At 38.2% G+C, this 25,032-nt stretch overlaps 1 protein-coding gene across 6 annotated transcripts in view; it reads right to left on the bottom strand.

Moving 5' to 3' along the window:
• Window positions 1-25,032, bottom strand: part of STAU2 (staufen double-stranded RNA binding protein 2) — a 178,009-nt gene that overhangs the window by 51,274 nt on the left and 101,703 nt on the right. For 4 of the 6 annotated variants that reach the window (XM_054814524.1, XM_054814528.1, XM_054814526.1 and 1 more), the window contains one exon: window positions 16,661-16,774. The exons of the other annotated variants lie outside the window; for them this stretch is intronic. In XM_054814524.1, coding sequence (XP_054670499.1) covers window positions 16,661-16,774 — 114 coding nt within the window. The remainder of the gene's footprint in view (window positions 1-16,660; window positions 16,775-25,032) is intronic. 6 annotated transcript variants of the gene reach the window in all.

Genomic DNA, 25,032 nt, shown 5'->3' with positions numbered 1-25,032 from the left:
TACAGACAGCATGTCAGTATATTTTTTTTGCTCTGAGGTAATTTGTAAGAATTTTGTTCCTACTCATAGCCTTAACTTTATTTTATTCAACATTGTATAAGCGTTTTGACATAAGATTGAATTAATCAATTGCTTTCAACAGGACGGCTCGGATGTATGCTGCTTCCTGTGCATTTGTAGACAGAAGACTTGCATTTTATAAGATTTATTTTCTCTGTAATTTTTGACACTATGTAAGGACACTACACAGAGAATATGCCAGATGATTATTTAGAGAACACAAACACATCCTCAGCAAATGCAACCTTTAATGACATTTACTTACGAAACTCACTGGATACTGATTGATGCTGAACAGGAGCCCAGCCTCATACAGACCACTTTCATCAAAAGCATCCTAGTCATACCAGCATATTATCATTTTGAACGTTAGTCTCAGTACTCATGGAATGTAACTCATGAAATGAATTTAGGGGAAATTGAATCTTGTTTTCTATATGTGAAGACCTACTTTCAACACAGATAATGCATTCTTGCTGCGTTCTCTGCTTTCTCCCCAGCAAAGAGCAAGAATTGATATAAAAAAGCATTTTTGGAGCAAACTCCTCATGATGACATGTAACCGTTGTAAAAATGGAACTTTCAGCTGATAATCTGTAACGATGCAAGTTCCATCTCATTCAGATGCAGCTCATTTATTGCAGAAAAAAGGACAAAATTTAAAACCCGAACAAACTACATTAGCAAAAGTATTGCAAAGGCTACAACGGTCAACCCTTAGACACATAGTCAGAATGGTATCAAGAAACAGGAAAGCATTATTACCAGTAGAGATAGCATTGATATTCTAGAACTTGCCCATGCTTAGCTCTAAGGTCCAAAGTTTAAAAGGTATATTGACAGAGTTAGAGGAATAAGGTGACTATGTAACATCTTCCCTGTATTTCAAGACTAAAGAAGCTTAAGTTCTTCTGCTTTTGAGAGAAGGTGTGGGTAACCTAGCAGTGGTCCTGCAGTACCTACAATGAGAGGGATCTGCGCGTAGATGTCTCAAAGTTAACAGACAAAGACAAAATAAGATCTTGTAGAAGGTAGAGGAAGCTCAGACAGGAAAAAAAAGGTGCACAACTTCTCTCAGAGTACAATAGGACAGGAGTGATCTTGACCCTGCTCTTTCTTCTGCCAGACAAGGAATGTAATGGAAACTTCAGCTGCAAACTCTGAAACATTGTCTTTAGCAAGTTTCCAGCATCAGTGTACTACACCAGCGTACTTGCACTGTCCATTTCAAGACTTGAAAGTACTTTTCTGACTTCTTTGAATAATAGAAACCAAAGCATGTCACCTGGTTATACCGCTCTTAGCTGGCAACTTGGCTTGCTTACCTTCTAATTTCTACTTGAAATGGAGAATGTGATTGGGAATGCAGAAGTACATAACATAAGCCCTAGACTCTTGTTCCATCTGATAAAGAACATCCCTGTCAAAATTGCACTCCTGCTCAAATCACCAGTCAAATACCACGCTGTGATATTCTGGGCTGCTGCTGCTCTCTCAGCTGTGAAATGCTTTGTGGTCTGCAACAAGATTTTAGAAGGCAGGTCGAGTAGAGAAGTAAGAGACACTACCCCAAAGGAGACCTGCGAGACACTGTGGTTCTTCAAGCCACAACCCAGCAGATGTATCTGTTCTCAGGACAAAGGCAGTAAATTCCTGTGATTCCAACAATGAGCCTTTACTTTTCTATACTTCCCTCCTCCTCTTTTTCTTAAACTATGAACAAAATTTCCCCTTCAGTCACTTGTGGCCAGCAGGAGGCAATGGGCGTACAGATACCAGCTACAATGGCTTGTCAAAGAAAATAGAAAGAACAAGAGGGAGTTCAAAATACAAATTATTAATTCTACTATAAAAATTGTGATACGGCTGGAAACTGCAGCTTTCATGCAATTTGGACATTAAAAACAAACTGTAGAAATATCAGTTCTTAGTATGACTGTGTTCAGAGATGCTCTGTTTTATTCTCATGCACTTAGACAAGATCCCAGCCAAAACAAAGACGGGAAACTAAACCCAGGCAACGTAGCTAGTTTGGTATTTCACCTTAGATCAACCTCCATTCACATCAGTTCAGCTTGCATTTCTGACTGTCTGTACATTTGCAGAGACCAATCATCAGGTAATCTAATGGGACTGCTCATGCAGACCTACATGAGTATGAAAATGTTTACAAGATCAGGACATTTAGTCAGAATTTCATAATGAACTAGTGGTGTGGATACTCATCCGGTATCATTATAAACTGAATGAGTAAAGCTCCTGCAAAAGATAAAGCATGCATCCATTTAAAAGCTGTGGGTGCTCTTTCTTTCCAAATACCACAGTTTAAGGTATCTCAAATTAGAAGTCCAGAATCAGAAGGTATATTTCAAATGTAGCCTTTAATTTTTCTCTCGAGGCTTTAATTTGTACTTTAGACTTTGGATTACAGTCCATATTATTTTTGCAGCTTCATGATTAACATTTAACTTTATTAAAACTGTCCAGATATCATGAGTGCTGCTATCCTGTTACATATGGCACTGTCCTTAGGCTGCTGATGGAACACATCTTGCCTAAATATCTCAACAAGTGATAACCTTTGAAACAACTTTTGGTGGGCTGTTACATCAAACTGTTTCATGCCTTTTCCTGCTTTCTTTCATTAAAAAAAGTCATTCAGGCAAATAAGAATATATTCCTTCTTTTTAAATCCTACATTTTACTTTAAAATGCTGTACTTTTTTATTTAATCTCAACGGTCTTCAGTCCATTTTAATCACAGCTTTTTTGTCTAAAGTTGAGGTTTTATTGAAAATAGCCAGTTTACTCCTTATCACTTTTCTCACTGTTTAGTCATAATCAGAAACAAGATGTTCCTTAAGATATTTCATAATTTCATCAAATTCTATACTTCCTGTTTTTCCAACTGCTTTCAGTACTCTTCTCGTCATTCCACTGCTTATTTTGTCACATTTCCCAAGCCTTACTATAAGTCAGTGCTTGTTATATTGCTGTATGTTCTAGAGGCTAGTTAGATATAAAGCACTCTTGGCTAGTTATTCTGAAAGGCATATCTTGTACACAGAAAATAATCTGCTTCTGAAGTTAACACTCAGCTTGCTCCTCTTCCTTTCAGTGGCATTCATTGATATAAAGTATAACTGTGACAATTTTATTTGGTCACTGGCTTAATACAAGTTATTTTGGGTTTTGACAGGTAAATAAAATCCTGCTGTTTTCCCATGACTTGCCATCACTGTTAAGATAGGAACGTGTATCCCTAAACATATTAAAACACAGATTCATAAGGCAGATGCAGTATGACCTAAAACGTGTATTAAAGCAGTCATTCCTCTAGCTGAAGGACTAAGACGTATTGCACTTGAATGTGTTGAGGGGAAAGTGTGGACACTCATTGCCACGCTGCTCAGTTGATTCCTCAAGAAGCTCCTTTGCTGCTAAAAATGTGTTCATGAACTTCCCTCAACAGTGACAGTTACTGTCACAGAGCAGCTCCAGTCATATTAAAGCTGTCAGATTTTGCTTTTATTTTTCACATTTCATTACATCTCTGTTAAAACATTTCTTAAAGAGCAAAACTGAGAGTCTAAATTGCAAATTTATTTGAAATCTCAAATACTGTTCTTTACTGAATGTTGGTCTTGTATCACTTTTAACTCTCAGAAACACTTTGACCTGAAGAGAGACACTCAGTCATCAGAAATAGGAAGAATGCACCCAAAACTTTTATTTTTTCAGTACACAATACATACTTCTTTTACTCCAATTAAAAGTCGCAGCAGAACGGAATCTTTAAGAGGATGATTTTTGACTCTTTCTGTCTACATTTGGCTCAGGTGTTACCTTTTCTAAATGCAAAATGTTTAATTTCAAAGTATAACTGTCCCTTTGAAATGACAATACATATTGCCCCAAACATAATTTCCTTACACTCTACTAAACACAGACAGGGATGACTAGAGGCTACAAATCTTTAGGTTCTCCACTGATGCATTAACTAAACAAAAAAGACAACCTTGCTTGTTTCAGAAAGCTTTATTAGAATAGGAATCTTTGAAGACAAACACAAAAGATTCTAATATGTTTAGATTTTATAATGTAAACAACTAATTTAATGCATCACTAGCAATATACAATAGTCACCATCTTGCAACATGAATGCAAGTAAGAAACTGATGTAATCCGTGAGATATTTCAAAATAATTAATTTGAGAATAAAAAAAGAACTTTTATTGTGTAAACTCTCCCTGTTTGCCTTTTTCAAAAGGATCAGAAAACTGCAACAGTTGAACCTTTGCTAAATGAAGGTAACGAGCAATCATTTGAACTGGCTTCTAAATTAAGAACGTGTAATTGCCTGAGAAAGGGTATTTGATCAAAAGGTGTTTAAGTGTTACTTATCAGAAGAGTTCCAAAAAACTCCACGAGATCCAGTTTATGTAAATGAGGGCCAAAAAACTTTCAAATTTTTGCAAATTTTCTCAAAGTAATTTGACATATCTAAACGATGTATTTGCCAGCATATCAGACTTCTGTGCTAATAATTTTGCTGTGTACGGGCAAATGGAGCTTTAAGCATGTTTGGGTCGAGCCAATGTTTGATACCTCCCTTTCATTTTCTTAACTGCTTCTCAAACCCGCATCTTCTTGCTTAACTATTTTGTAGCTTAGAAAATTATACCAAACATTCCTTTCCAATTTTTTTTCTTTGCTATTATTTTCCTCACAAGCATGGACAGATACGTGATGACAAAATCAGTTCTACACACTGATTTCTGTTTATTTTTTATTTAATTTGAAAGAAGGATCCCAGTTTTTGGCACACTCCAAAATCAAGCCCCAGGTCCTGCAGTACCATCTGCACTGATTAACTGAGGCACCCTGGGAAGCTCCTCTCACATGAACAAAGCTTCATGTACATCCAGATGTCCCCTAAATGACTGACAACGTATTATTGTACCACTTCGCATAAATGACAATGGGGTATTGAATCAAATAAGACAACATAGAAATCTCCTGAATTCATAATTTCGTACAGCATGCTGTGCTAGAAAAAAATTACCCCAATTATTCAAAACAATGTTAAAGTATGAAATATTTAGGGAGTACTCTGAAATAGGACTGGCTTGCTGAACAGCCGGACATTTTGAAATAATGGCTAAATAGACTTTCTATGATCTCACAAACCAGCTAAAATATTTACGTTACTGGGATGAGCCTTGTAGCCAGTATCAGCAAAAGGTGTGCTTTTCCTGTAAATACCTGAGGCATGGCAGGTACAGGGACTGTTCAGAGCCCCACTGCTATCAGCATACAGAGAACTGAGCCTTCGGCACTTGTCTTACTTTATCGAGCTGCCAATATAAGAGATTCAGCAACAGCAGATATAGAAACGTATGCCGAGATGTCCTTTATGAATCCATGTCATATAACCAAGTTTTAAAAATTCTAAAGCACATGTAAAGCTTTTTTATAGACACCTGAAGAGCTGGATGCTGAGGAAGGGAAGCTTTTGCTTTGTCTGCAGGTTACGCTTAGAAGAATTACACAAGGGAGGAAGAAGAAGATGACCTTCTGGGTACTGCTGGGGACCATAGCGACTCCAGCTGAATATGTCTTACTGCCTTAAACTGCCTTTGTAGCCTGACCTGGGAGGCCCTGCCTAGGGTCCCCGTGGCAACCTCCAACCTTGAGGAGTACGTGGCCGGGAGGTTTGAACAATGCCGCCACCAGCTGGATACATACCAATGGCAGGGATGGGGTTGGCTGTGGAGCAAGGTAAGCATATTCTTCCTGAAAAATATATATGCGTTGGAAAAAGCAGTTTTGTATTGGCTAAATCTGCTCCCGGACTTGGGACAGGTATTCTGCAATTTCAACTGTAAATAACTTTAGAAACTTTGAAGTGATCTGTTATAGTTTGTTTAGATTTGGCCATTTGTACTGAAAACCAAAGGGCAAGATTCACTTGATGGTCTATACTGGACTGTGGGAAATCATAACTTAAGGCTCTTTGACTCCCAGGAGGATCCGAATCCTTCTTTTCACTTTTCACTGCTGTTCTGTGGGGTGAAATATGGGGTGTAATAACTGTGGAGTGTTACAAAACGAGAATTCCCCCAGACTTTTCCGCTCAGGCAGCTCTACTGAGCACAGTGAATTAAAGAAGATGACTACCCTGCAGTTACCACTTTGTGCTCCTGTCGCTAACCAGCCGTGCTGCTCTGTAGCAGCAGGAGGGTTCCTACAGAGGATTTGCGCTCCTGCGGGGACAGGCATAGAATAAAATTTACATCTTCTGCATCTTGTGTGAGTACCTGAACCACTGAGCTTGTAGGGAAAATAATTCATCATCTTTCCCACCAGCTTTGTGAAACTCAGTCATTTTCTTAGTTTCACTTCAAATGCCCAACTACAAAATTAATTATTTATTTTGGCCAGAAGCATTTTTTTCTTTATTTTGGACCAATTTGAACTGGGTTTTTGAGGGGATGAAGGATGAGAGAGGAGATTTTGGACTGTAAAAATCAATTATTTGTACAGCCGTAAGGATCTGTGGAAAACTAGGTCTCACAGTCTCTCTAATGATGGGAAAGAGAAAGAACGAATATGAAGAAATACGTATAAAATTTGAAGTTTAACTTCAGAGTTCATTGTTTTGGTTTTGCTTGATACGTCCATTTGAGTGTTTATTATCTCAAGTCCTGGATCCTTGAGAGAGTGAATTAGTTGGAAGCAGTCTCACATTTAGCATATGTGAAGGATCTTCCTGGAATGAAGCATTAGTATTGGAACACAGACAGTCTGAAAGGGCTATGAAATGGAGGACAGAAGTACATACAGAGCTTCTGGGGTGCAGGAACTCCTGTATCAAGTGAGAATATTGCATATTTAATGCTTTGAAGAGAAAGTTGGTTGATGACTCCTTCCTGTCTCAAACAGTGGGATGTTCTGACTCGATGATCTGGGAAACCCAGTGTGACTACAAAAAATGGTATATGAAATGAGCTTTGGAGACAAGAGAAGGACTCGGATGCTATTTTAAATGAGGTATAGGAAAGAATATAAACACCTTTTTTCCCTGGAGATGTCTGAAACTTTCGATCAGGACATCAATGACAATCATGTAAAAAAGGAAAGTGAAATCATTTTCCTTGGTAAACCGTTAGTGATTAAGCTAGGGTAAGTCTTCAGCTCTTTCTTCATGGGGTATTTCAACAAACATCCAAGGAAGAAAGCAGGATATTGTTGCACCATGGATGTTTAGGAACTGAGTTTAATATTAGCGCTCCTAAACATAGCTCCACAACTCCCTTTGTGTTGCTCTGCAGAGATCCAGACCTTTAATGTACCGATCCATGCTATAGGTAGCATAGCTGACAGAGTAACTTTAGAACTGAACTTTAACTTGGACAGGATGTTGTCAAAATCTGCACTGAGCATGCATGCATGACTACTTTTATAACTCTTCCCGTTACTTGACAAAAATATTCTTTTGTTCCTCTGGTAGTCCTACCTCTGCCCGGAACAGACCGGAGTTTGCCTACAACAGCCTGAGAAAAGTGCTTCAGCACTAAAAACATGGGCCAGACTACACGCAGATGAGTACGTAAGTTATGCAGACACAAGAGACGACAGGAGTTTGCTATGGGAATGTGGTGCTGGAAGGCAGTCCAAGTTTACAGAAGTGCATATACTAGCTCACCACCAAGGCTGGGTACATAGTGTAGACCTATCTCAAAGAGAAGAAGGAAAAGTTGCTTGAACTCTGAGCAGATAGTCAAAGGAAAATTGTACCAATCTGATGAAACTAGAGTGGCGACAGAGAGGAGTGCTCAGTTTTGTTATCCCACCATATATCACAGTACATAAGCTTGACTGTCCCCCTGTAATTACTTATAAAACCCGACCTCCTTCATTTCCCTTTAAGGCTATTGTCAGAACATTTATTATGAGGTCCTAGCTTCTTTGAAATGAAGGGGTGTAGGATGTCAAATTTAGTTTCTACTTGCACTATGTAGATCCAGGGGTTGTATGATGATTATGCAAACAAATATCTATGCACTAGGTGAATGCATAAGGCCAGCCATGTCATATTATTCCAAGAGAAATGGAAAAATTAGGTGGCAAACACAATTTTGGCAAAAGCACGATTCTTCAGATGCAACATGTGCAAATCATTATTTTGTCTCGTAGAATGGTTAAGGAAATGCGTTTTGAAATGGCAATTATATAATTAGTGTGTTAAGCAACTTCACTGAATGACAAGCGATTAAACACGTATCAGCAAACAAACATAGCATTCCTTTGATTAGTGTGTGGAAAATGCCACAGAATAACTCTGGCAAGTACAGGGTGGGCAACAAAATGGTGGTGCTTATAAAATGGGCAACTGGGTTTTGACTGAGTGTTAGTGTTAGTTCATACGGTTGGAAAGGCTTTACCAGTCCTAGAAATGAAAACGAATATAGCTTTTAAAATGAAAATGCTGCCTGTCAGAGGTCAAGATGAAAAATCCAGACCCTTGTCGATCCCAACTGCAAGACAAGCTATTAGGGGGGTCTCCTTCCACTTCATTTTTGACTCCATCTGTCACCAGCTTTTGTCTAGTAGGTGTATGTCTATCCATTTTTAACTGTTGAGTAGGAGAAGAACCTACCTCTGTTGTCTTCCCTCTGTTTTTCCCTGCCAGAAAAAAAAGCTGTTAGATTTCTTGATACTGCAAGTGGGCTGAATCTCCTGCTGCAGTGTGACAAGGCAGAAAACTGACACTTTTAGCTTTTCCAAACCTCTCCAATACCTTTCCCTTTTAAGCTTTTTCCCTTCCCTAACAGCCACAGCAGCAAGAAAATTCAAGATTTTAATGTTTCACCATTGGCCAGCTGAGCCTAAAATAACAGCATAACAAACCAAACCAGAAACAGATTGCAAAGTAAGGATAGAGAACAGCTGGCCTGTGGTCCACGGAAGGTTGGCTCATTGCATGTTGTTAATGCCTTTCTTTTTGCTTCCACATGCTACACCGCACTGAAAGCCTGCTAAAGTATTTTAGTGCAGGCAACTACTAAGGGTGCAGTTCCAAACCAGCTAAACTTCTCTAGGTCGGGGCTGCTGCAACCCTGCTCTTCCTCCCTCCTCCTGTGTCCATTCCTGTTCTCTTCTTCATGCCAGGTTATGCTACTGCACAGTGAACAGGTTTAAGGTACTAAACAAGACAAACATTTCTATAGGAAAATCACTTTTCTGTACAGTTAATTTTTGCCTCATCCTCTTCGAGTGACATTGTACAAGATGGGTAAGCTGATCTAATAGCTTGCTGCTGTGGAAGGGGATGGCTCTCCCTCCTGTTCTTTTGGCCAGGCAGTCTTGATGTCTCCTTTGTTTCAGCTCACATACTCATCTAAGCCCCAGTGAACCAGTTCAACACACTTAGCCGGCTAAAATCCTGAGTTACTTTCTGCCAGCTCAGTGGTTTAGGAAACAGCCAGCATTGGAGGTGAAGTCAATGGGAAGGAACAAACAAGGTAGAGTCTCCCACCTTGAAGATATTCGAAAGCTGCCTGGACATGGACCTGGGCAGCCTTGAGCAGGGGGGCTGGACCAGATGATCTCCAGAGATCCCTTCCCACCTCAACCATGAGATTCTGTGAACCTCACCACTCATAAGAAACCTCACCAATAGTTGTCACCAGGATATTTCACCTTTTTTTTTTTCCAACAGAGGAGGAAACGGTCCTCAAAACATGCCTGGTCTTTCTTTGTCATCATTTATGTGCCAAGCATGTAAGACACCCAGAGACTACAATAGTAGCATTTCACACCCTGCTGACATTACTGTGTAAACAAACATGCAGACACAGAGCACTGAAAAATCCTATTCTGCATCTTCAGCAAGAGGCAGTCACATTGGAAGCTACTCAGGAAGCCCAGAATGAGAACACTAAAAGGGTCTGGCAGGGAGATAGCCATGCCTTGGTTCACATTCTGTTCCCATTCGGCAGTTAATTAGTAACTCACTTTTTGAAAATGAAAGATTACACATCCTGAACAAATACAAACGTTTGATCTTGGGCTCATCAAGGAAAACTTCAGCAGCTTCCAGGGAAAAGCAAGTGTTCTGTCACGTACATCCAAACTGAGATAATGTGAAACAGAACACGAAGAATACGGAGACAACGTACCAACGCTTCCACACACAGTCACGGGGAGCACAGCAGATGAGGAAAAAGTACCAAACAGGAGACGAACCTAGTGAGCCTGGCTAAAACCTGATGGGATGACTCCTGACTGAAATGTCAACCTAAGAGTTGCAACTCTCCCGACACAACAAGAGTGAAGTGTGGTTTTATATACGAAGAGCGGTTTGTATTTCTGTTGCACGTGAACTGTATCTTTTGGAGCACCGAGCACTCAACTGTGGCCATGCCTGACCCACCCTGAAGGTTACGAAGTCATCAAGGAGCAGGCAGCAGCCAGCCAGATCACACCGGCAGGAGAAGGAGACCTACTTGCGTGAGATGTTTTTACAAGATCAGGTAGGAGTCCTGATGCTGAAGGGGCTGTGATGGAATCACCAAGCTTTGGGAAAACTCCTAGAAGATTTTTACTGAGTTAAAGTAAAGTTTTCTCATTTTATTGAAGAAGCCACCCCAAAGAAAAGAGAACTGAATTATAGTAAATCAAGTAGAAATGAGCTGACAAGTGAAGCACATAACACCAGCCAAAAAAAGGAATACATATATTTTTTAAAGAAAATCCTAACATATTCTCTTTTTTTCGGCTATGTCCAGGACACAAACATCCACTGTGAAGTAAATCTGGACATCTAGAAAATACTAATTTGGCCTTAGAAAAAAATTAATTTTAAGCAGGAATTAATATAGTTTCCAGTAAATAATCTTTTTTTTTCTGTTGTGGAAAGGTAGCTTAACAAAAAAAACCAATCCCATTAATCTTTTTTTTTTAATGGCATTGAACAAATTCTCATCATCTCCATACTCACTGACTACACCATTAGGTTTTTTGGCTTTTGTTTTTCTTACAGATAAGTCAGTCAGTGACTCTGGCTGGCATAAATTCCCTAGATGCTGCCTCCCAAGCATACTCAATTCTCAGACCATAACAGAGATGTAGACCTTCATACTCGTTATGTATTTGCTGTTACAAGGTAAAGTTCTTCTTAAACCTTAAGTTTCAATGCTCCAAGCACCTTCCCTTGAGCCTGTCAACCATCTTTGAGGTCTTTCGTCCCTAGAGAACTACTTCCATCTTTGCTATATTCAAGTGACATCAGGAGCTGCTCACCCCTGGGCACCACCACAATCTGTTAGCCCTGCCCAGAAACACCCGCTTGCAGGCCAACAATGACGGTTTGCTACATACCATATTTCAGTTTGCTTGCCACTGCTGTCTATCAAGCTTTCCATCAGCAATTTCTGAAACTACCGAGTGCACCATCTTCCTTTCAGTACAGCCCCTCCCTGTTGGACACTTTTATAAAGTCTATCTCAACAGTAGCTCTTCCACTTCTACAATTTCTGCCTCTGCTTATTCTCTTTCCAGCTATTTTAATACTTGAAAATAAAAGTGATAATAGCGGTAGATTATGTAAAATATTACACATTTGTTATCTGTTCTAGAAAATAAAAGTATTCTATTTTATGCATTGTAAAGTGTATGAGAGTTCTAAAAACATGGTCTAATTTACAATATAAATATAATGGATGAGGGTAAGAATGCACAGACTAAAAATATAAGCGTAAAAGATTCATTGTCATCACTTTAGTAGCACATCTCTTTGGGACTACTGGGTGAAGTAAACAGAAGTAGTCAGTAATAAAAAAATGGGCAGTATCGCCAGCTCCATAAAACACACGTATGTTTAAACCTCCAAAATCATCAAAAAGTATTAAAGTAATGAGACTTTAAGAAAATGCACTGGTCTTTGATCTGTCTCCTGAAATTTAAGTAGAGAACTGGTCACCTCTCAATGAACATCAAGTTACTGGGGGTTAAAAATTCAGTTGCACAGGCAGAATACTCCATGGCAAGCATTTCAAAATCTTAAAATGGGCCCAATCTGTTCTTCCTCATCACCAGGACTGCCTTTAAAATAATTTTATTTTAAAATGAATGTTCATCCTTTCAATTTGCCTGCTGTTCAGAAAACCTTAAGAATGCACCCAAGTGTTTTTCCAGAGTTTTCTTCACAGCTATGACAACCACAGAGACGACACCCCTGAAGAGAGTTCTGCAGTCACCGAAGCATTCAGAAAAAACAGCAATTATTACAAAGCCACTAAAGATGGTAACATTGCAAGTTTCCAAAATATACATGCAAACATGGAAGCTGAGCTTGACACTGGCTTGTTCAAGACACAGCAGAAGTGTCACTTCTTAGATTGAAGCTATGTCATAGGCCATCTTGTATGACACAAGCTATCAAATTTAACCTAGCTACCATTATAGCGAGTCCAATAATTTGCACTGACGTACATCTCTAACCACTTTAAGGTATCGATTAGAATTCTCTCGGTGAAACAGAAATCTCTATTTCCTTCAATAGTTTGCTCTGATAGCATTACATCTTCTAACTAAGAGTTCTTGGTATGTCTGTGCTCAAGAATTCAAAGAGCTCTTCATATAACCCAGTTCGCTAAAGCTGAAAGATATTTATTTGTATCGGTAACAAGCAATTCAGTGTTCAATACTGTGAGAAGCTAAGCAGGCAGAACTCTCTAAGACTTCAAGCAGTAGAGAAGATGTCTTTAGTCATTTGGTTGTTATTTTGAGCCCTCTCTTCCACTTTGCTCTAATTTTGTCTGTAACCCACTTCTGCAGCCTTTAGACACTCACCGCCCCATTTCCCTGCACTTTCTTAGTTTTTTGCTCTGTTCCACCTATTTTTGCTTATATAACCTTTGAATTTTTCCCTTTTCTGTCTCCCACTCCTCATACCTTGAATTTTCTTAGTGACACAAATAGAACAACTACCTGGGCTTCCTTTCTGTTACTCTATATCACCCACATTCAATTCATTCCTCAGCTTCACACTGTATGCCTACAGTCCATCATAAGCCCTGAGAATAGGTTGTCTCCAGTCCCACAGCAAGGTAAAAAATACCAGGATTCATTACCATTAAGGACAAACTCAGGTTTGCTTGAGAAAACCACTAGAAAGCGGTGACTATTTTAACTAAAAGCTGCTTGTAGCTAAGTTCTACTGAAAAAAACTCAAAACAAATAATAGTGGCCATTAAGGAAAGAGAAATTTATAGTTCTAGTCAGGTACTGGGAAACAGAAAATAAAAAAAGCAATCAGGAAAAAAATATTCTAAATCCCATTAAATTTCTACTAAAGATTTTGGCATACCGAATGCAAAACCCAGCAAAACACGTGGCAAGGCTATACTGCAGTGGTACTTTAGAAATATTTCCCTTTTTTACTGTTTACCGAAAGAAAAATGAAAGGCCAGCAATTGCTTCCACAATACTGCTTCATGACCAAGTGAGATATGCCTTGTCAATCAGACATTTGAAATACACACTAATTAGTGTACAAGTATGAAATGTTTATTTTAATCTGAAATTGCCTAAATGAAGAACGTGGGGAAAAAAAATTTAACCTCATTAAAACCACAAGCTAAACCAATCTAAAGAATGAAAACTCCCTACGGAGTGTAGGAAAAGAGCAAGTGTCTTGAAAAACTGCTGTGTCAAGTCTTGGCGTATTTGAAAAAGAAGATAATATAGTTATGTAGGATTGTAACCGCCTGGTATCTGCTGGGTAACAAACCTCCCACTGTAGAGAGATACATTATAAAAGACAAGTCCAAGCTAAAAGGTAGACTATAGTTCTGGAGATGCCATTAGGAACCTGTTGGGTTTTAGGTTTTTTGTTTGTTTGGGTTTTTTTTCATGTCTGTGTCTTTTTTTGATCAATGTATGTGGTCAGCTGTGGTTCTTCTGCCACGATATAGTGACAAATCTGGTATATAGCTTTTTTTTATTAGATATTCTCATACAACAGATTCCACCACTTTCCCACAAACTATTCCAGAGTCTCATTCAGACAGATTTCCATTAAAGAACCTAGAAATTATAGAATCTATATTTTAGAATGAACATGACACAAATTATATTCATAACCACAGAAGTGGACAGATCCTGAAGTGAAATTATGTCAGGCCTCACAGCTGACACAAATCAACATGCCTCCATTGAAACCGCAGGCTTTCAGGTGACTAGTCCATCCTAATTGCTATACAATACAGGAGAGATCATTTTAAAGTAACAGATTACATAAGTTAAAGAAGAATTTCTAGAATTTAAGTTTTATAGCATATGGCTATCTTGCGTTTACTTCATTTGATACTTTAAAATGTGGATAATTCAGCTTAACAAAGGTACAGCAGCTTTGTTTCTTATTTTTATACGAAGGATAAGAGTATTAAATAAAACTTCTGTGAGGGAAATTGTAGAAAAACAAGCAAAATCATACCAATCACACAGGAACAAGAAAGAAAAGGGGATTTTATTTTTTTTTTTAGTCAATTAAGGGCGCTAACATTGTCATTAATTAATTAATTAATTCCAGTGCCTGACAAACACTTGATGTGCTTTCTGTTTGTTTGCTAATGATTCATTTTTCTTTATTTATGGCAAATAATGTTTCAACCCCCTTATCAAACACAACCAGTGAATAGCATCCCTCTTCCCCAGAAAGTGGAATTCCTTTGATATTTCGGAAGGGGACGAGCAGAAATTTGTGAGTCCTGTCCAGTACGTGGATCTATTTTGTGACCCACTGGTTGGCACTTGGCTTTTAGATTATTAATTTCTTTGGCTCTCAGCTCAGATGAAATCTTTGCACAGGTGATGTGGGTTCAGTAACGCAACAACCACCCATCATGCAATGACAAAACATTTTTCTTTCCTTTTTAAGAACCCTGTGGAAAATTACATAACTAAAACCAATGAAAACCATTTTTTTAAACTTCAAATTGAGGCAAAGTTAGGAACTTCTAGCTACATAGTGGCCCAGGCAAACTTAATTCTACCTATTTGTGCACATGCTATGATACAATCTTTGTCTATGTGATTTTATGCATATTTTTTCCCTCCCAGAATAATATCCTGTTTGGAGCACTGAATGGGTACACTTGGGATCAGACTAATGCTGCAGATAATCTGGAATTTCCTAATTTCTAGGTGCTTGACTTTGCAGGCTCAGTAACACTTTTTCATTTAGATGTCTTAAATACATAATTATTCAGATGGCTTAAATGTGCTTTTTGCTTACAAAGTCTTTTTTCTGTTTACATATCATACTCTAGCCTAAATAAATGCTAAGACAAAGGCCAAGCTGGCTGGTAGCCCAGAATGTAGTTGTCACCAAATTGACAGGGACCACCTTAAATTCATTGAAACATCTAAATATTGTATTTGAGTTATAACTAAATTTTAAAAGGCAATCTTTACTGAAAGAAAAACGAAGGGACTTTAGAACAGCATAAACAAGTTGCTGGATGAAATGAGAATTGAATGTTGAAGTATGGTCTGACTTACCACAGCTCTCCATTACTGAAAAACGCCAAACACTTAAGGACAGGAAGTATCCTCATGTTACCATGTAAATAACTAATGGGCTTAGTTTATGTTAACAACTAACTTAGAAACTTCCAATAAAAAATCCCCACCAATCAAAAATATGGCTAAGAGTATCTGAAACTTTTCCCCAAATATAACGAATTCTGATAATTCTTAAGGTGACTCTTCCTTTTTACTTAGAGTATCTTGCATAGAGTCTGATAAAATGTACAGTAAATGTGAACACAGTGCAATTTAAAGATGGCCTGCAAAGGCAAATAAAAAAGGTACTTTTCCCAATCTATTGAAGATCTGAAAGGTGCAAGGTTTGGTTTAAAGTTTTCTTCTACTTTTTTCCTTTTTACTTTTAAAATTTTTGGAGTATCAAAGTCTTGTCTTGCTTTTATACGTAAGAGCGATGGAGGACAAGAAGACTGGAATGGAAGTCCCCCTCAGTTCCCATCTGAAGCAGCAGGGTGATGAGTGATTGAGATTTTTTTTCTCCTGGCTTTTCGCCAGAAGCTTGAATTAAACATTTTAAGAGCAGCCAAACAAAATGGGAGTTTTACACAGTCTGATTAAAAATCCCTTTCCCCTCTCAAATGCCAGTTTCTTGTGACAGATGATGGCTAGAGATGATGGCTTCATCTCTGCTTTTCCAGCTACCCATAATCTTCTAATGAAATTAGGATAGACAAGACCTGATACATAAAATTAAACAAAACCTTTGCAGAACCCTTACATCTGACTTTAAAACCAAAGCAAGCTCTTCAGGCTTTCCTAATATGTCTTAAAAATATGTAAAAGGCCACATAGTTTTGTCTCCTTTTTGGGTCACGCTTTAGATCTAATCAGGATTTTACTACGGCAAGCTAGGCAAATCCCAGTGACAAGAACATGCCATACGAAAAGCACAAGATGTGTCGAAATTTAAAATTTACTAATGCTGACATTCTGGCCTTACTAGATATTAATAAAATCACAAGAGTGTGGGGTGAAGGTATTATACCTGGTCATGGCTGGCTTCAATGGAGCTTCCGATACCTTGGAAAGTCATCTGCACAGGAGACAGTGTCAAACTGGTCATACACTCTTTGCCATTTTGTCTATCACTGTAGTGTACCTATAACAGAATAACATACGTAATCTGCTAAACACCAGGTTTGTACAAGGGAGTCATGCTAAAATACTGTCCCTTTTCAACAAGTTTGTAAGAAGAATTCCAAACATTTACATTGAATTCATCTTTAATATAAAACAAGGAGTGTGTAAAGTATTCTAGGTAGTCACATACTGAACTGGGGCCAAATTTGCTGATATGTCTGTTGGATAGTTTTTGAAGTGCTGTGTTGTTCAGTTTCTGAGACCTTTGAGACTGAATTCAAGATGCTGTATCTATACAATTGTAAGAATCTAGTTTCAAGTTATAGTTTCCAGCCTAGATGTCACTTTTAACAGCATTTTGTAGCTTAGTTATAAAACTTCCATGTAAAGCATTATAACTCCAAAAACTTGGCAATAGAAGTTTAAATTTTTCAATTGTAATGCCATTTCTACTGAAATCCACTACCTTTTTTTTTGAGACGGCTATGCAATGTTGTATATTTGAATTTGATTTTGTAATTAAATCAAAATGACAGATAAAATGGAGAAGAATTCACATTCTTTTTGAGATGTCTGGGCTATCGTTTTCTAAGAGTAACTCATTTCTGACTGATGTCAAGATGTGCATGCTGAACCTGAACCTTGCATGAAATACAGAGGAAGATAGTGCTTCCACTTGAATTATTTTCCTTGTCTTTAGGTTCCCTTCAGATAGTGCTTAAATCCCCTAAAGAAAAGATGGATTTTAATATGTTGAGACAAAATTAAGTTAAATGTTGCCAGTGTTTCATTATTAAGAACAGGTTGCCACTCATGCTGAATTGTTGAAATATTACAGTTCTCTGCGTAGCTCCTGGCTTCTAGACAGGCAGATCAAGCACTTTGTTCTACAGGAGAGGTGGAATTTAGTTTATGGTGGTAATTTACATTGGCTATGTGACCCCTGTCAGAAATGGAAAGAGAGATCAGCTCTGCTGGAGACAGACCTTTTATGTTAGTATCTATTTACAGCTGTATAGCTCTCAGGCAAAAGTTACATGATAAAGCCTCGTCTTGACATTTAGGCTGCAAAACTAAACTTTATTATTTCTGAAGACAACTAGGAACCATATTAGAGTTATTCCTGTGGAAATGATGTAGCGTCATATATGATACTTCACTGTATACCGTGTGTATCAAATCCCCTGTGCCTAACTCGTCTTTGCCACAGGTGCAAATTGGGAATACTTCGGTTGAAGCAAAACCAGTGCAAAACTGGCTGAGTGGAGAGGAAAACCAAGTCAGTGAATTACTTTACTGACAACACATCAAAACAGTATTGCTGTGGCCAAAAGTGAGATACACAACACAAAATTCTTGTACTGTGTATAGAAATACTGATTTCAGTCAGCCCTTCTTAAAGCTTTCTGGATTACCCCTGTCTCTCTTCCTCTCAACCCCCACAATATGTGCCTTCTAAATTGCTTGTGGCTCTCTGCCAGAAAAGCCATACTACTTACTTAGAAACCACAAGAGGCCCCTTCACATATACAAAGGTTTAACTTTGATTAATCAAAAGAGGTATGAAGGTATGAAATTTGGCTTGCGAATATAAACTGAAGTTCTTTGAATGTCAGGGACTACTGTTATGACAAGGACTTATCAAGCTTCCACAACTGTGGTATCTGGTTGCAAGCTAGGTGTTCTGCTGTGTACGGGTTGTGGGAATGCGATGTGGAGAAATGGGGCAGAAAAGCTCAAGAGGATGATTCTGTACTGCAAATGTGACATAGCAAAAGGGGCAAAATCTGGTGACTGAGAAAATGTCAAGTCTTAGAGCACATACGGTGAAATGGAAAAATGGCACTTTCTGAAGTGCACGGCATGTTTGTAGGCTTATTTTTAATGAGAATAACATGAATAAGGTTACACTTCACTAATGTCCACTGGAATAAAGCAAAATTAACAAGCTGAAAGAACAGGAGATATCCATAGAAAAAATTACGACTAGTATTACCTGCAATTACAATTAGTATTATCTGCAATAGCAGATTTGATCCACACCCCCTTTAGAGTCCCACATTGAAATTGTAATAAATTCAGAATTTTGATATCTTTCTAGGCTTAATATTCCCAAAGGAATTTCATGATGCACTTTGGGCCTCATCTGAATGTATCAAGGCCATTACTTTGTAATTTCTCTAACTGTAATCCTCTAATTATCTCTTGCTCTGTTGAAGCTCTTCAGGTGAACCAAAATAAACATTTTCTATATTAATGATACAAATAGTGATATAAAAAAATAAAAGATTGGACTTTGAATGGAGGACAGAATAAAACTTTGTCCTTTCATCCATTCTCTCTAGTCTACAGATTTGTGCAGTCAGCAGAAACATTCAGGTTTCTTCTACATTTGGTGTGTGCATGTGCAATTTCCCAGTAATCCTGTTTTGCTATTTATCAGTCTGGCTGCTACATTCTCAAACTCTCTATTTTATTCCTTTCTTCTTAAAGTTTGATTTATGATCCAAACTTTGGGGTTTTTTTGTCAACCAAGAGTGCTAGGTATATACTGATTTGAGCAGAATGTCCAAAATAGGCACCCAGAAATAAATGGTACTAGTCAAATAGTTACAAATAGTCTGAAGAGCAGAAGATGCTTCTAGGTTTTCAGCCAGCAGTATGTTGCAAATATTTCAGTTTGTAGGCCCATGCTATTATTACTGAGCGTGCGAGGAGCCTGAATGTCTACAAAACTAGTTTAGGAATATCATCTGAGGCAGGGGAACGTGAAGTCACAGCAAATACTTGATTTGGTATCTGTGACCAAGGAGTGGTGACTGAAGGCTGGCCAAGTGCTCCAACGGTGATTACGTGGCCATTATTGAGATTCATGACGACTATAATACTTCTCTAAAAGTTCCTCAGTGCCTTAAGAGGCAAGAGTGCTTAACTACAGCCCATGTCCACAATAACTCTGTTAGGCAGGTAAGGACACTCTGCGGACAGACGTTAAATGACTCATCCAAATTCGCCGGGCACTGGCAGGAGTCAATGGCAGCGCTGGGACTACAACCCATCATTAAGGCCTCTGGCCTAACCACAATTGGTCATTTTCCCTTTCCATATATTATGGAGGTAAAAATTAAAGAGTTATGAAAATAATTACTATCTATGTCCAGGCTTCAATTTTTTGTAATTAAGGGACATTCACAAATTAGCTTAGTGCATTTTAAGGCTTAAATAGCAATGAAATTTCACTCATTAAAATTCAGAATGTTTTATTTGGGTAACATATAAGCAGAGATTTTGTAGAACAGCATTAGGGTCTGGTTAGAAAATAATGGCCAGCGTACAGATGTCTGTAGTAAGGGTTGTGCAAGTTTCTGAGTAAAATGCAAGACTCCAGCCTCAGACTATTTTGAGTGATTTACACGTAATTCTCCTCCAAGATATGTCTACACAGCACAAAGCAGTGCCACAACAACAAGATCTTTGCAATAACTCTAAATGAACCTGCTCATTTATTGGAAAAAGCTAGCTAGCTTTTCTCCTGGGTAACTACGTACGTGGAGTACCTGAGATAAATCATGTATAACCGGCTCAGGAATCCCAGACACAGCACTCAGTTGTGCTGTGTGGGCAGGGCACGAAACCTCCCCGTGTAAAGTGCAAAGTGCATCCTGGGCATCAAAATAATGAAAAAAATTCTAGAAGTAATTTTTTCCACAAGCACATGCCATGGATTTACTCATACATGTACACTGTCATGTTCTATATTCTCAGGAGATGCAACTGTATATCCTTTTCAGAGATTACTTCAGTTAGGAACAAGATGCATGGTATGAGTATGTATGGAGGGGTACGACTAGCTGGTGTATGTATATAGAAATATATGCGAAGGTCTGAAACCATTTGACAACTATGTTGAAATTTGCCCCTTGTTTTTAATATTTTAAATTATTGAAGAGATGCAAATATTTTGATGGACATTTATAGCTTCACATAAAGGAAGATACAAGATGAATGTTTACAATGTTACAACTGAATGTGGAATGGCATAGCCAAAATTCTCAACCTTATATGCTATTTTATAAAGGAAAAACTAAATTACACTGCAAAAAAACTGCCTAAGAAATTACATTTAAGTTACTTCTAGCACAATGCTGATCCAAAAGCAGGAAATTTCCCATTTCTTTTGTATTTATATAAAGATGTCTCTTGAATCTAGCTTTACTATAATACCTTTCCCTATGTGCAAATGTTCTGATAGAAACTGTAAAAATATTGCAGGATTTGTCTTGCAATAAACTACTTTACCACACTGGATCAATATGCAATTTCAGATAATGGTCATAGTTAATCTGCATCAATTATTCTGTAAATACAGTGTCCTAACCTCAAGCATAGGGTATTCTGCTGGTCTTCACTGGGCACTTCTGCATTGGAACATCCATCCTTTTGGATGAACAAGGGCTACGGTTTACTGATTCACAACTGAGGAAGGTGGGAGACCTGTTATACTACTACATAGTAGTTAAGTTTAACTATAATACACTAAACTACTATTAGAAACGAGCTAACTGTGCATTAACAAGAGACTGAGTGGAGCAAAAATAAAGGCTACTATTTTCACACACTGCTGCTTAGATGTTCACAGTTTGAAACACAACTTCTGTCTGGCCAAACACTTTCTTTCATGAGCATTTATTAACTTAAAAAAATAATATGAATTACCAAAAGAAAGAAGTCATCTGTGACATTGGAGTTCATGTTTCCAAACCAAAAACTACTCTGAGTCAAAGCATCAGCAGGAGTCTTAGAATGCTAGACAGAAATAAACTAGGTAATAAAATGCCATTATGTTCAGCAACGCACAAATCTTCTGGATTGACAAGCCCGGACTATTTTGTTGGAACAAAGGACGGTATTCCTTTAAGTCTGCCCCTTAAAGGGAAAGCACCCAATTTAGTCCTGAATTTACAGAATAATTTCCAAGATTTTACACAGGTTGCTCTGGATTTACAGTAACAAGCAAACCAGAATGGGCTTAAAAATCGGATGTTAAAATAGTAATTTTGACTTGGACAAGAGTCTCATGAAACCTTTGTCTTCCTTTAGCTTCCTGGTGAACTACTTGTCTTTCCCATATTGGTCTTGTATCTTCCTCTTTCTGTTGCTTATCTACTGTTAGTCATGTCATCTACTAAAAAAGAATTAAGCAATCCTGTTTGTTTGAGCTCAAACTCTGTTTCATGCATATTTGTTGGTGAAGAAATACTCCTGTTGTGAAAATAAATTAAATATACTTGCTCATTTCAACCATTTTCTCAAAGCCATTATCAGGAGCTTTCACAGTATAGTATTCTAGTACTTAAAAGCATGAAACCTTGTATTATCCATAGAGCTTTCTTAACAAATAACAGATTAGTCCACTAATAATAGATTAGTGGAGCAGCATGAGAGAGATTCCGAATACCACTTTGCATTCTTACTACCTGCTTTACAATTCCATCTATTTTATTTGTGAGAGTAGAACAGGAGTACAGTAAAAACAAAACAAAACAAAACAAAATTGGGGAAAAAATCTGGTTGTATGAACAAAGTCTTCTATGAAAAGTTGAAGGATAGATACAAAAAACAAGACTGAGATGAAAAAAATTGTCCCAGATGAAAAAATAAGACATACAATAAAAGAAATTTCAAAAAATCAGAAAAATGCGTTGAATCAAACTGTTTCCTGCAATGCTGGAGTTCCTTGATGTAGTGCGATTACTAAATATAGTATTTTACTAATCTCAGCAGGGAGCTGGCTAACTGCATGCCCGTCAGATGTTTTTAATGGTCACCCCCTGTGGAACAAATCTAAGGAGCGCATGAAAAACACCCACATTTAAAAAAGCCCCCTCGCTAGATCATTAAGGAAAGATAAAGGCCTGTACATTCGGATGTGATATATAACACAATCATTGTGTCAAGAAAACATATGTTTGATTAGCGCGCCTCAGGTTCATTAATCGCTGTGTCTGCTTCACAGCAGTGGGCAAAGTTTCCACCGTAGCTACTGCACGGAAGGGTAAAGACACTCGGTAGCTTAAAGACTGACAGTTCAGCAGTAAATCTTGAGCTATTCCAACGTGCTCCTCTCTTACAGTTTGACTAGCAGCTCTATCGTTGTCTTAAATCTCCATTAAAATACAGTCCTAGGGTTTAGACTAAGAAATAAACCATTACCGTACCATAAATAGGTAACAACCAGCAGACTACAGGCATCGTCATAGGTTGCTGCGGTAGTATTTTACATTCCTGACTATAATAAGGCAGACACTTGACATCTATAAAAACATGAGAAGTACGAATAAGATGGTAAAAACTAACTCGATACAGTTCCCAAAGAGAATATATAAAATATTAAATGCAAAACAAGTTTATCATCTGAGCCGAAGAAGCTTGTACATCGTATTTTTCATGCTATTTAGATAACCTCTGAATTCAGAGCTCCTGTTTCAGTGATGCAGGAGATCTGGAAAGTTTGGCTGTATACTATGCTCAGTCAAGGAAGGGAGACCCAGCTCCGTCCTACCTCTGGATGTGAAGTTTGGTTCTAATTAAGAGAAAATTAGCTAACATGGCTGCTGTCACAGCAGCACACAGGAAAATCAGTACAGTAAGGTGCTTACTGTTTACCTTCCATCTGTTAAACCTCCACCCAGGTATGCATTCATAAACACAGTGTTCCTGCGGAGCGCATGCAAAATGAGCAACCATATTTTCAATGGCTGGCATTTGAGAGCACAAGGAGACCTGTTTGTCTGATAGGGAAGATGAAATTAGGAGATGGAACATGGTTTTCTGTAAAAAATCACACTTAGGTTGAAGAGTACCTTGCTACCCTGTTCGCTTCCTCTGTTCTATAACTGAGATATGTATTGTTTTGTAGATATAGTAGAAAGTAGCTTAACTACAGTGATCTAAAACACTGAATACAATCTTTCCCCCAAAAAAGAATAAGAAAAACATGATAAAAAATAATAAATTAATTATCCAGAAATTTAAACAATGCAAAGCACTACAAAATAATGTAAGCTATACCTGACATGGGTTTATAATTCACAGTCAAATATGAAAAACTGGCAACACTGGCATCTCCTGTTTTCATCACACAGCCTGAAAAAAGGATGGCGGTGAGGGAGTTTGTGTTCTGCTAATAAAGTACACAGAGGACGAGCACGGTATGGAGCGTTTGCGGAGGAGCCTGTGTCTCAGGTATCACCCTGAACAACAGAGTACAGGGAGGGAGGATCTTGGGTAGTTTGGAGAGAGAAAATAGTTCGGGTTTAAAATCACTTTCTAGCAAAAGCGTCTATGGAAATATGTTTTTCATTATGAAGGTTGTCACTGGCGTGAAGAGTAAAGCAAGCATTAACTATTCTCTGTTTGCGAACTGCACATGAAAGCCCCGAACGCTGCACTAATGAAGAGGGAACGGGATCACTGTGAACTTGTGAGTACAAAACTGTCTGCCTGAGTTTGCTGAAAAGTCTGATACTGACACAGACGCTGGTTTTGTGCGCTAACCTAGACACGGGGCAGTCTGCGGAACGAACCACCCTTCTTCAATTAAAACAAGAAACAATCATTTCACTTCTGAAAATTATCCTGCTTCATTGTGCTCCCAATTCTGAACGAGACTGAAGGAGACGACACCCAAAACCCCTCTGAAAGCCTCGGCTTCAAGTCACAGCGAGAGGAATAAACTGCAACTTGTCTCTTTTCTCCTTCACCTTTTCTTGTTGCTTCTCTTTTTAAGGGTTTTTGCTTGACAGCTGAGTTCCCTTATTTTAATTAAAGCTAAACCCCAGTCTGCTATGAATTCACCATCGTACCTTCACATTTTTGCCAGCTGAAACTTCCAGTCTTTCAGAGTTTTGGCTGTATTCCAAGCCAAGGTCCGTAGCTAAGTTATCAAGTCACGTTAGGATTTACTTAGAAAGATTTTGGCAGGGAATGCAGACCAGTGTGTTTAGTGCTGGCTGCAGTATTTTGAGAGATCCTGACAGCTTTTAAACTTTCTCATACCTAAACCCCCTAAATTCTAAAATTGGTTATGAAAATATGATTCGCATTTTTTCCATGGACCAAGTTACGTGCAGGGATATGCGGGAGGATTTTAATGGTTGTATGCAAGATGCCAAGGAGAAAAGCTAAAATGTTACCAAGGTGACATCCACACCACACCTGGGGACTCACCCCATGCCATTAGCCAGTTATTCCCCATTTACCTTCTTTCCTTTTAGA

Source organism: Grus americana, chromosome 2, assembly GCF_028858705.1.
Source record: "Grus americana isolate bGruAme1 chromosome 2, bGruAme1.mat, whole genome shotgun sequence".
Taxonomy (NCBI): domain Eukaryota; kingdom Metazoa; phylum Chordata; class Aves; order Gruiformes; family Gruidae; genus Grus; species Grus americana.
This window is presented reverse-complemented; position numbering and strand designations above follow the sequence as displayed.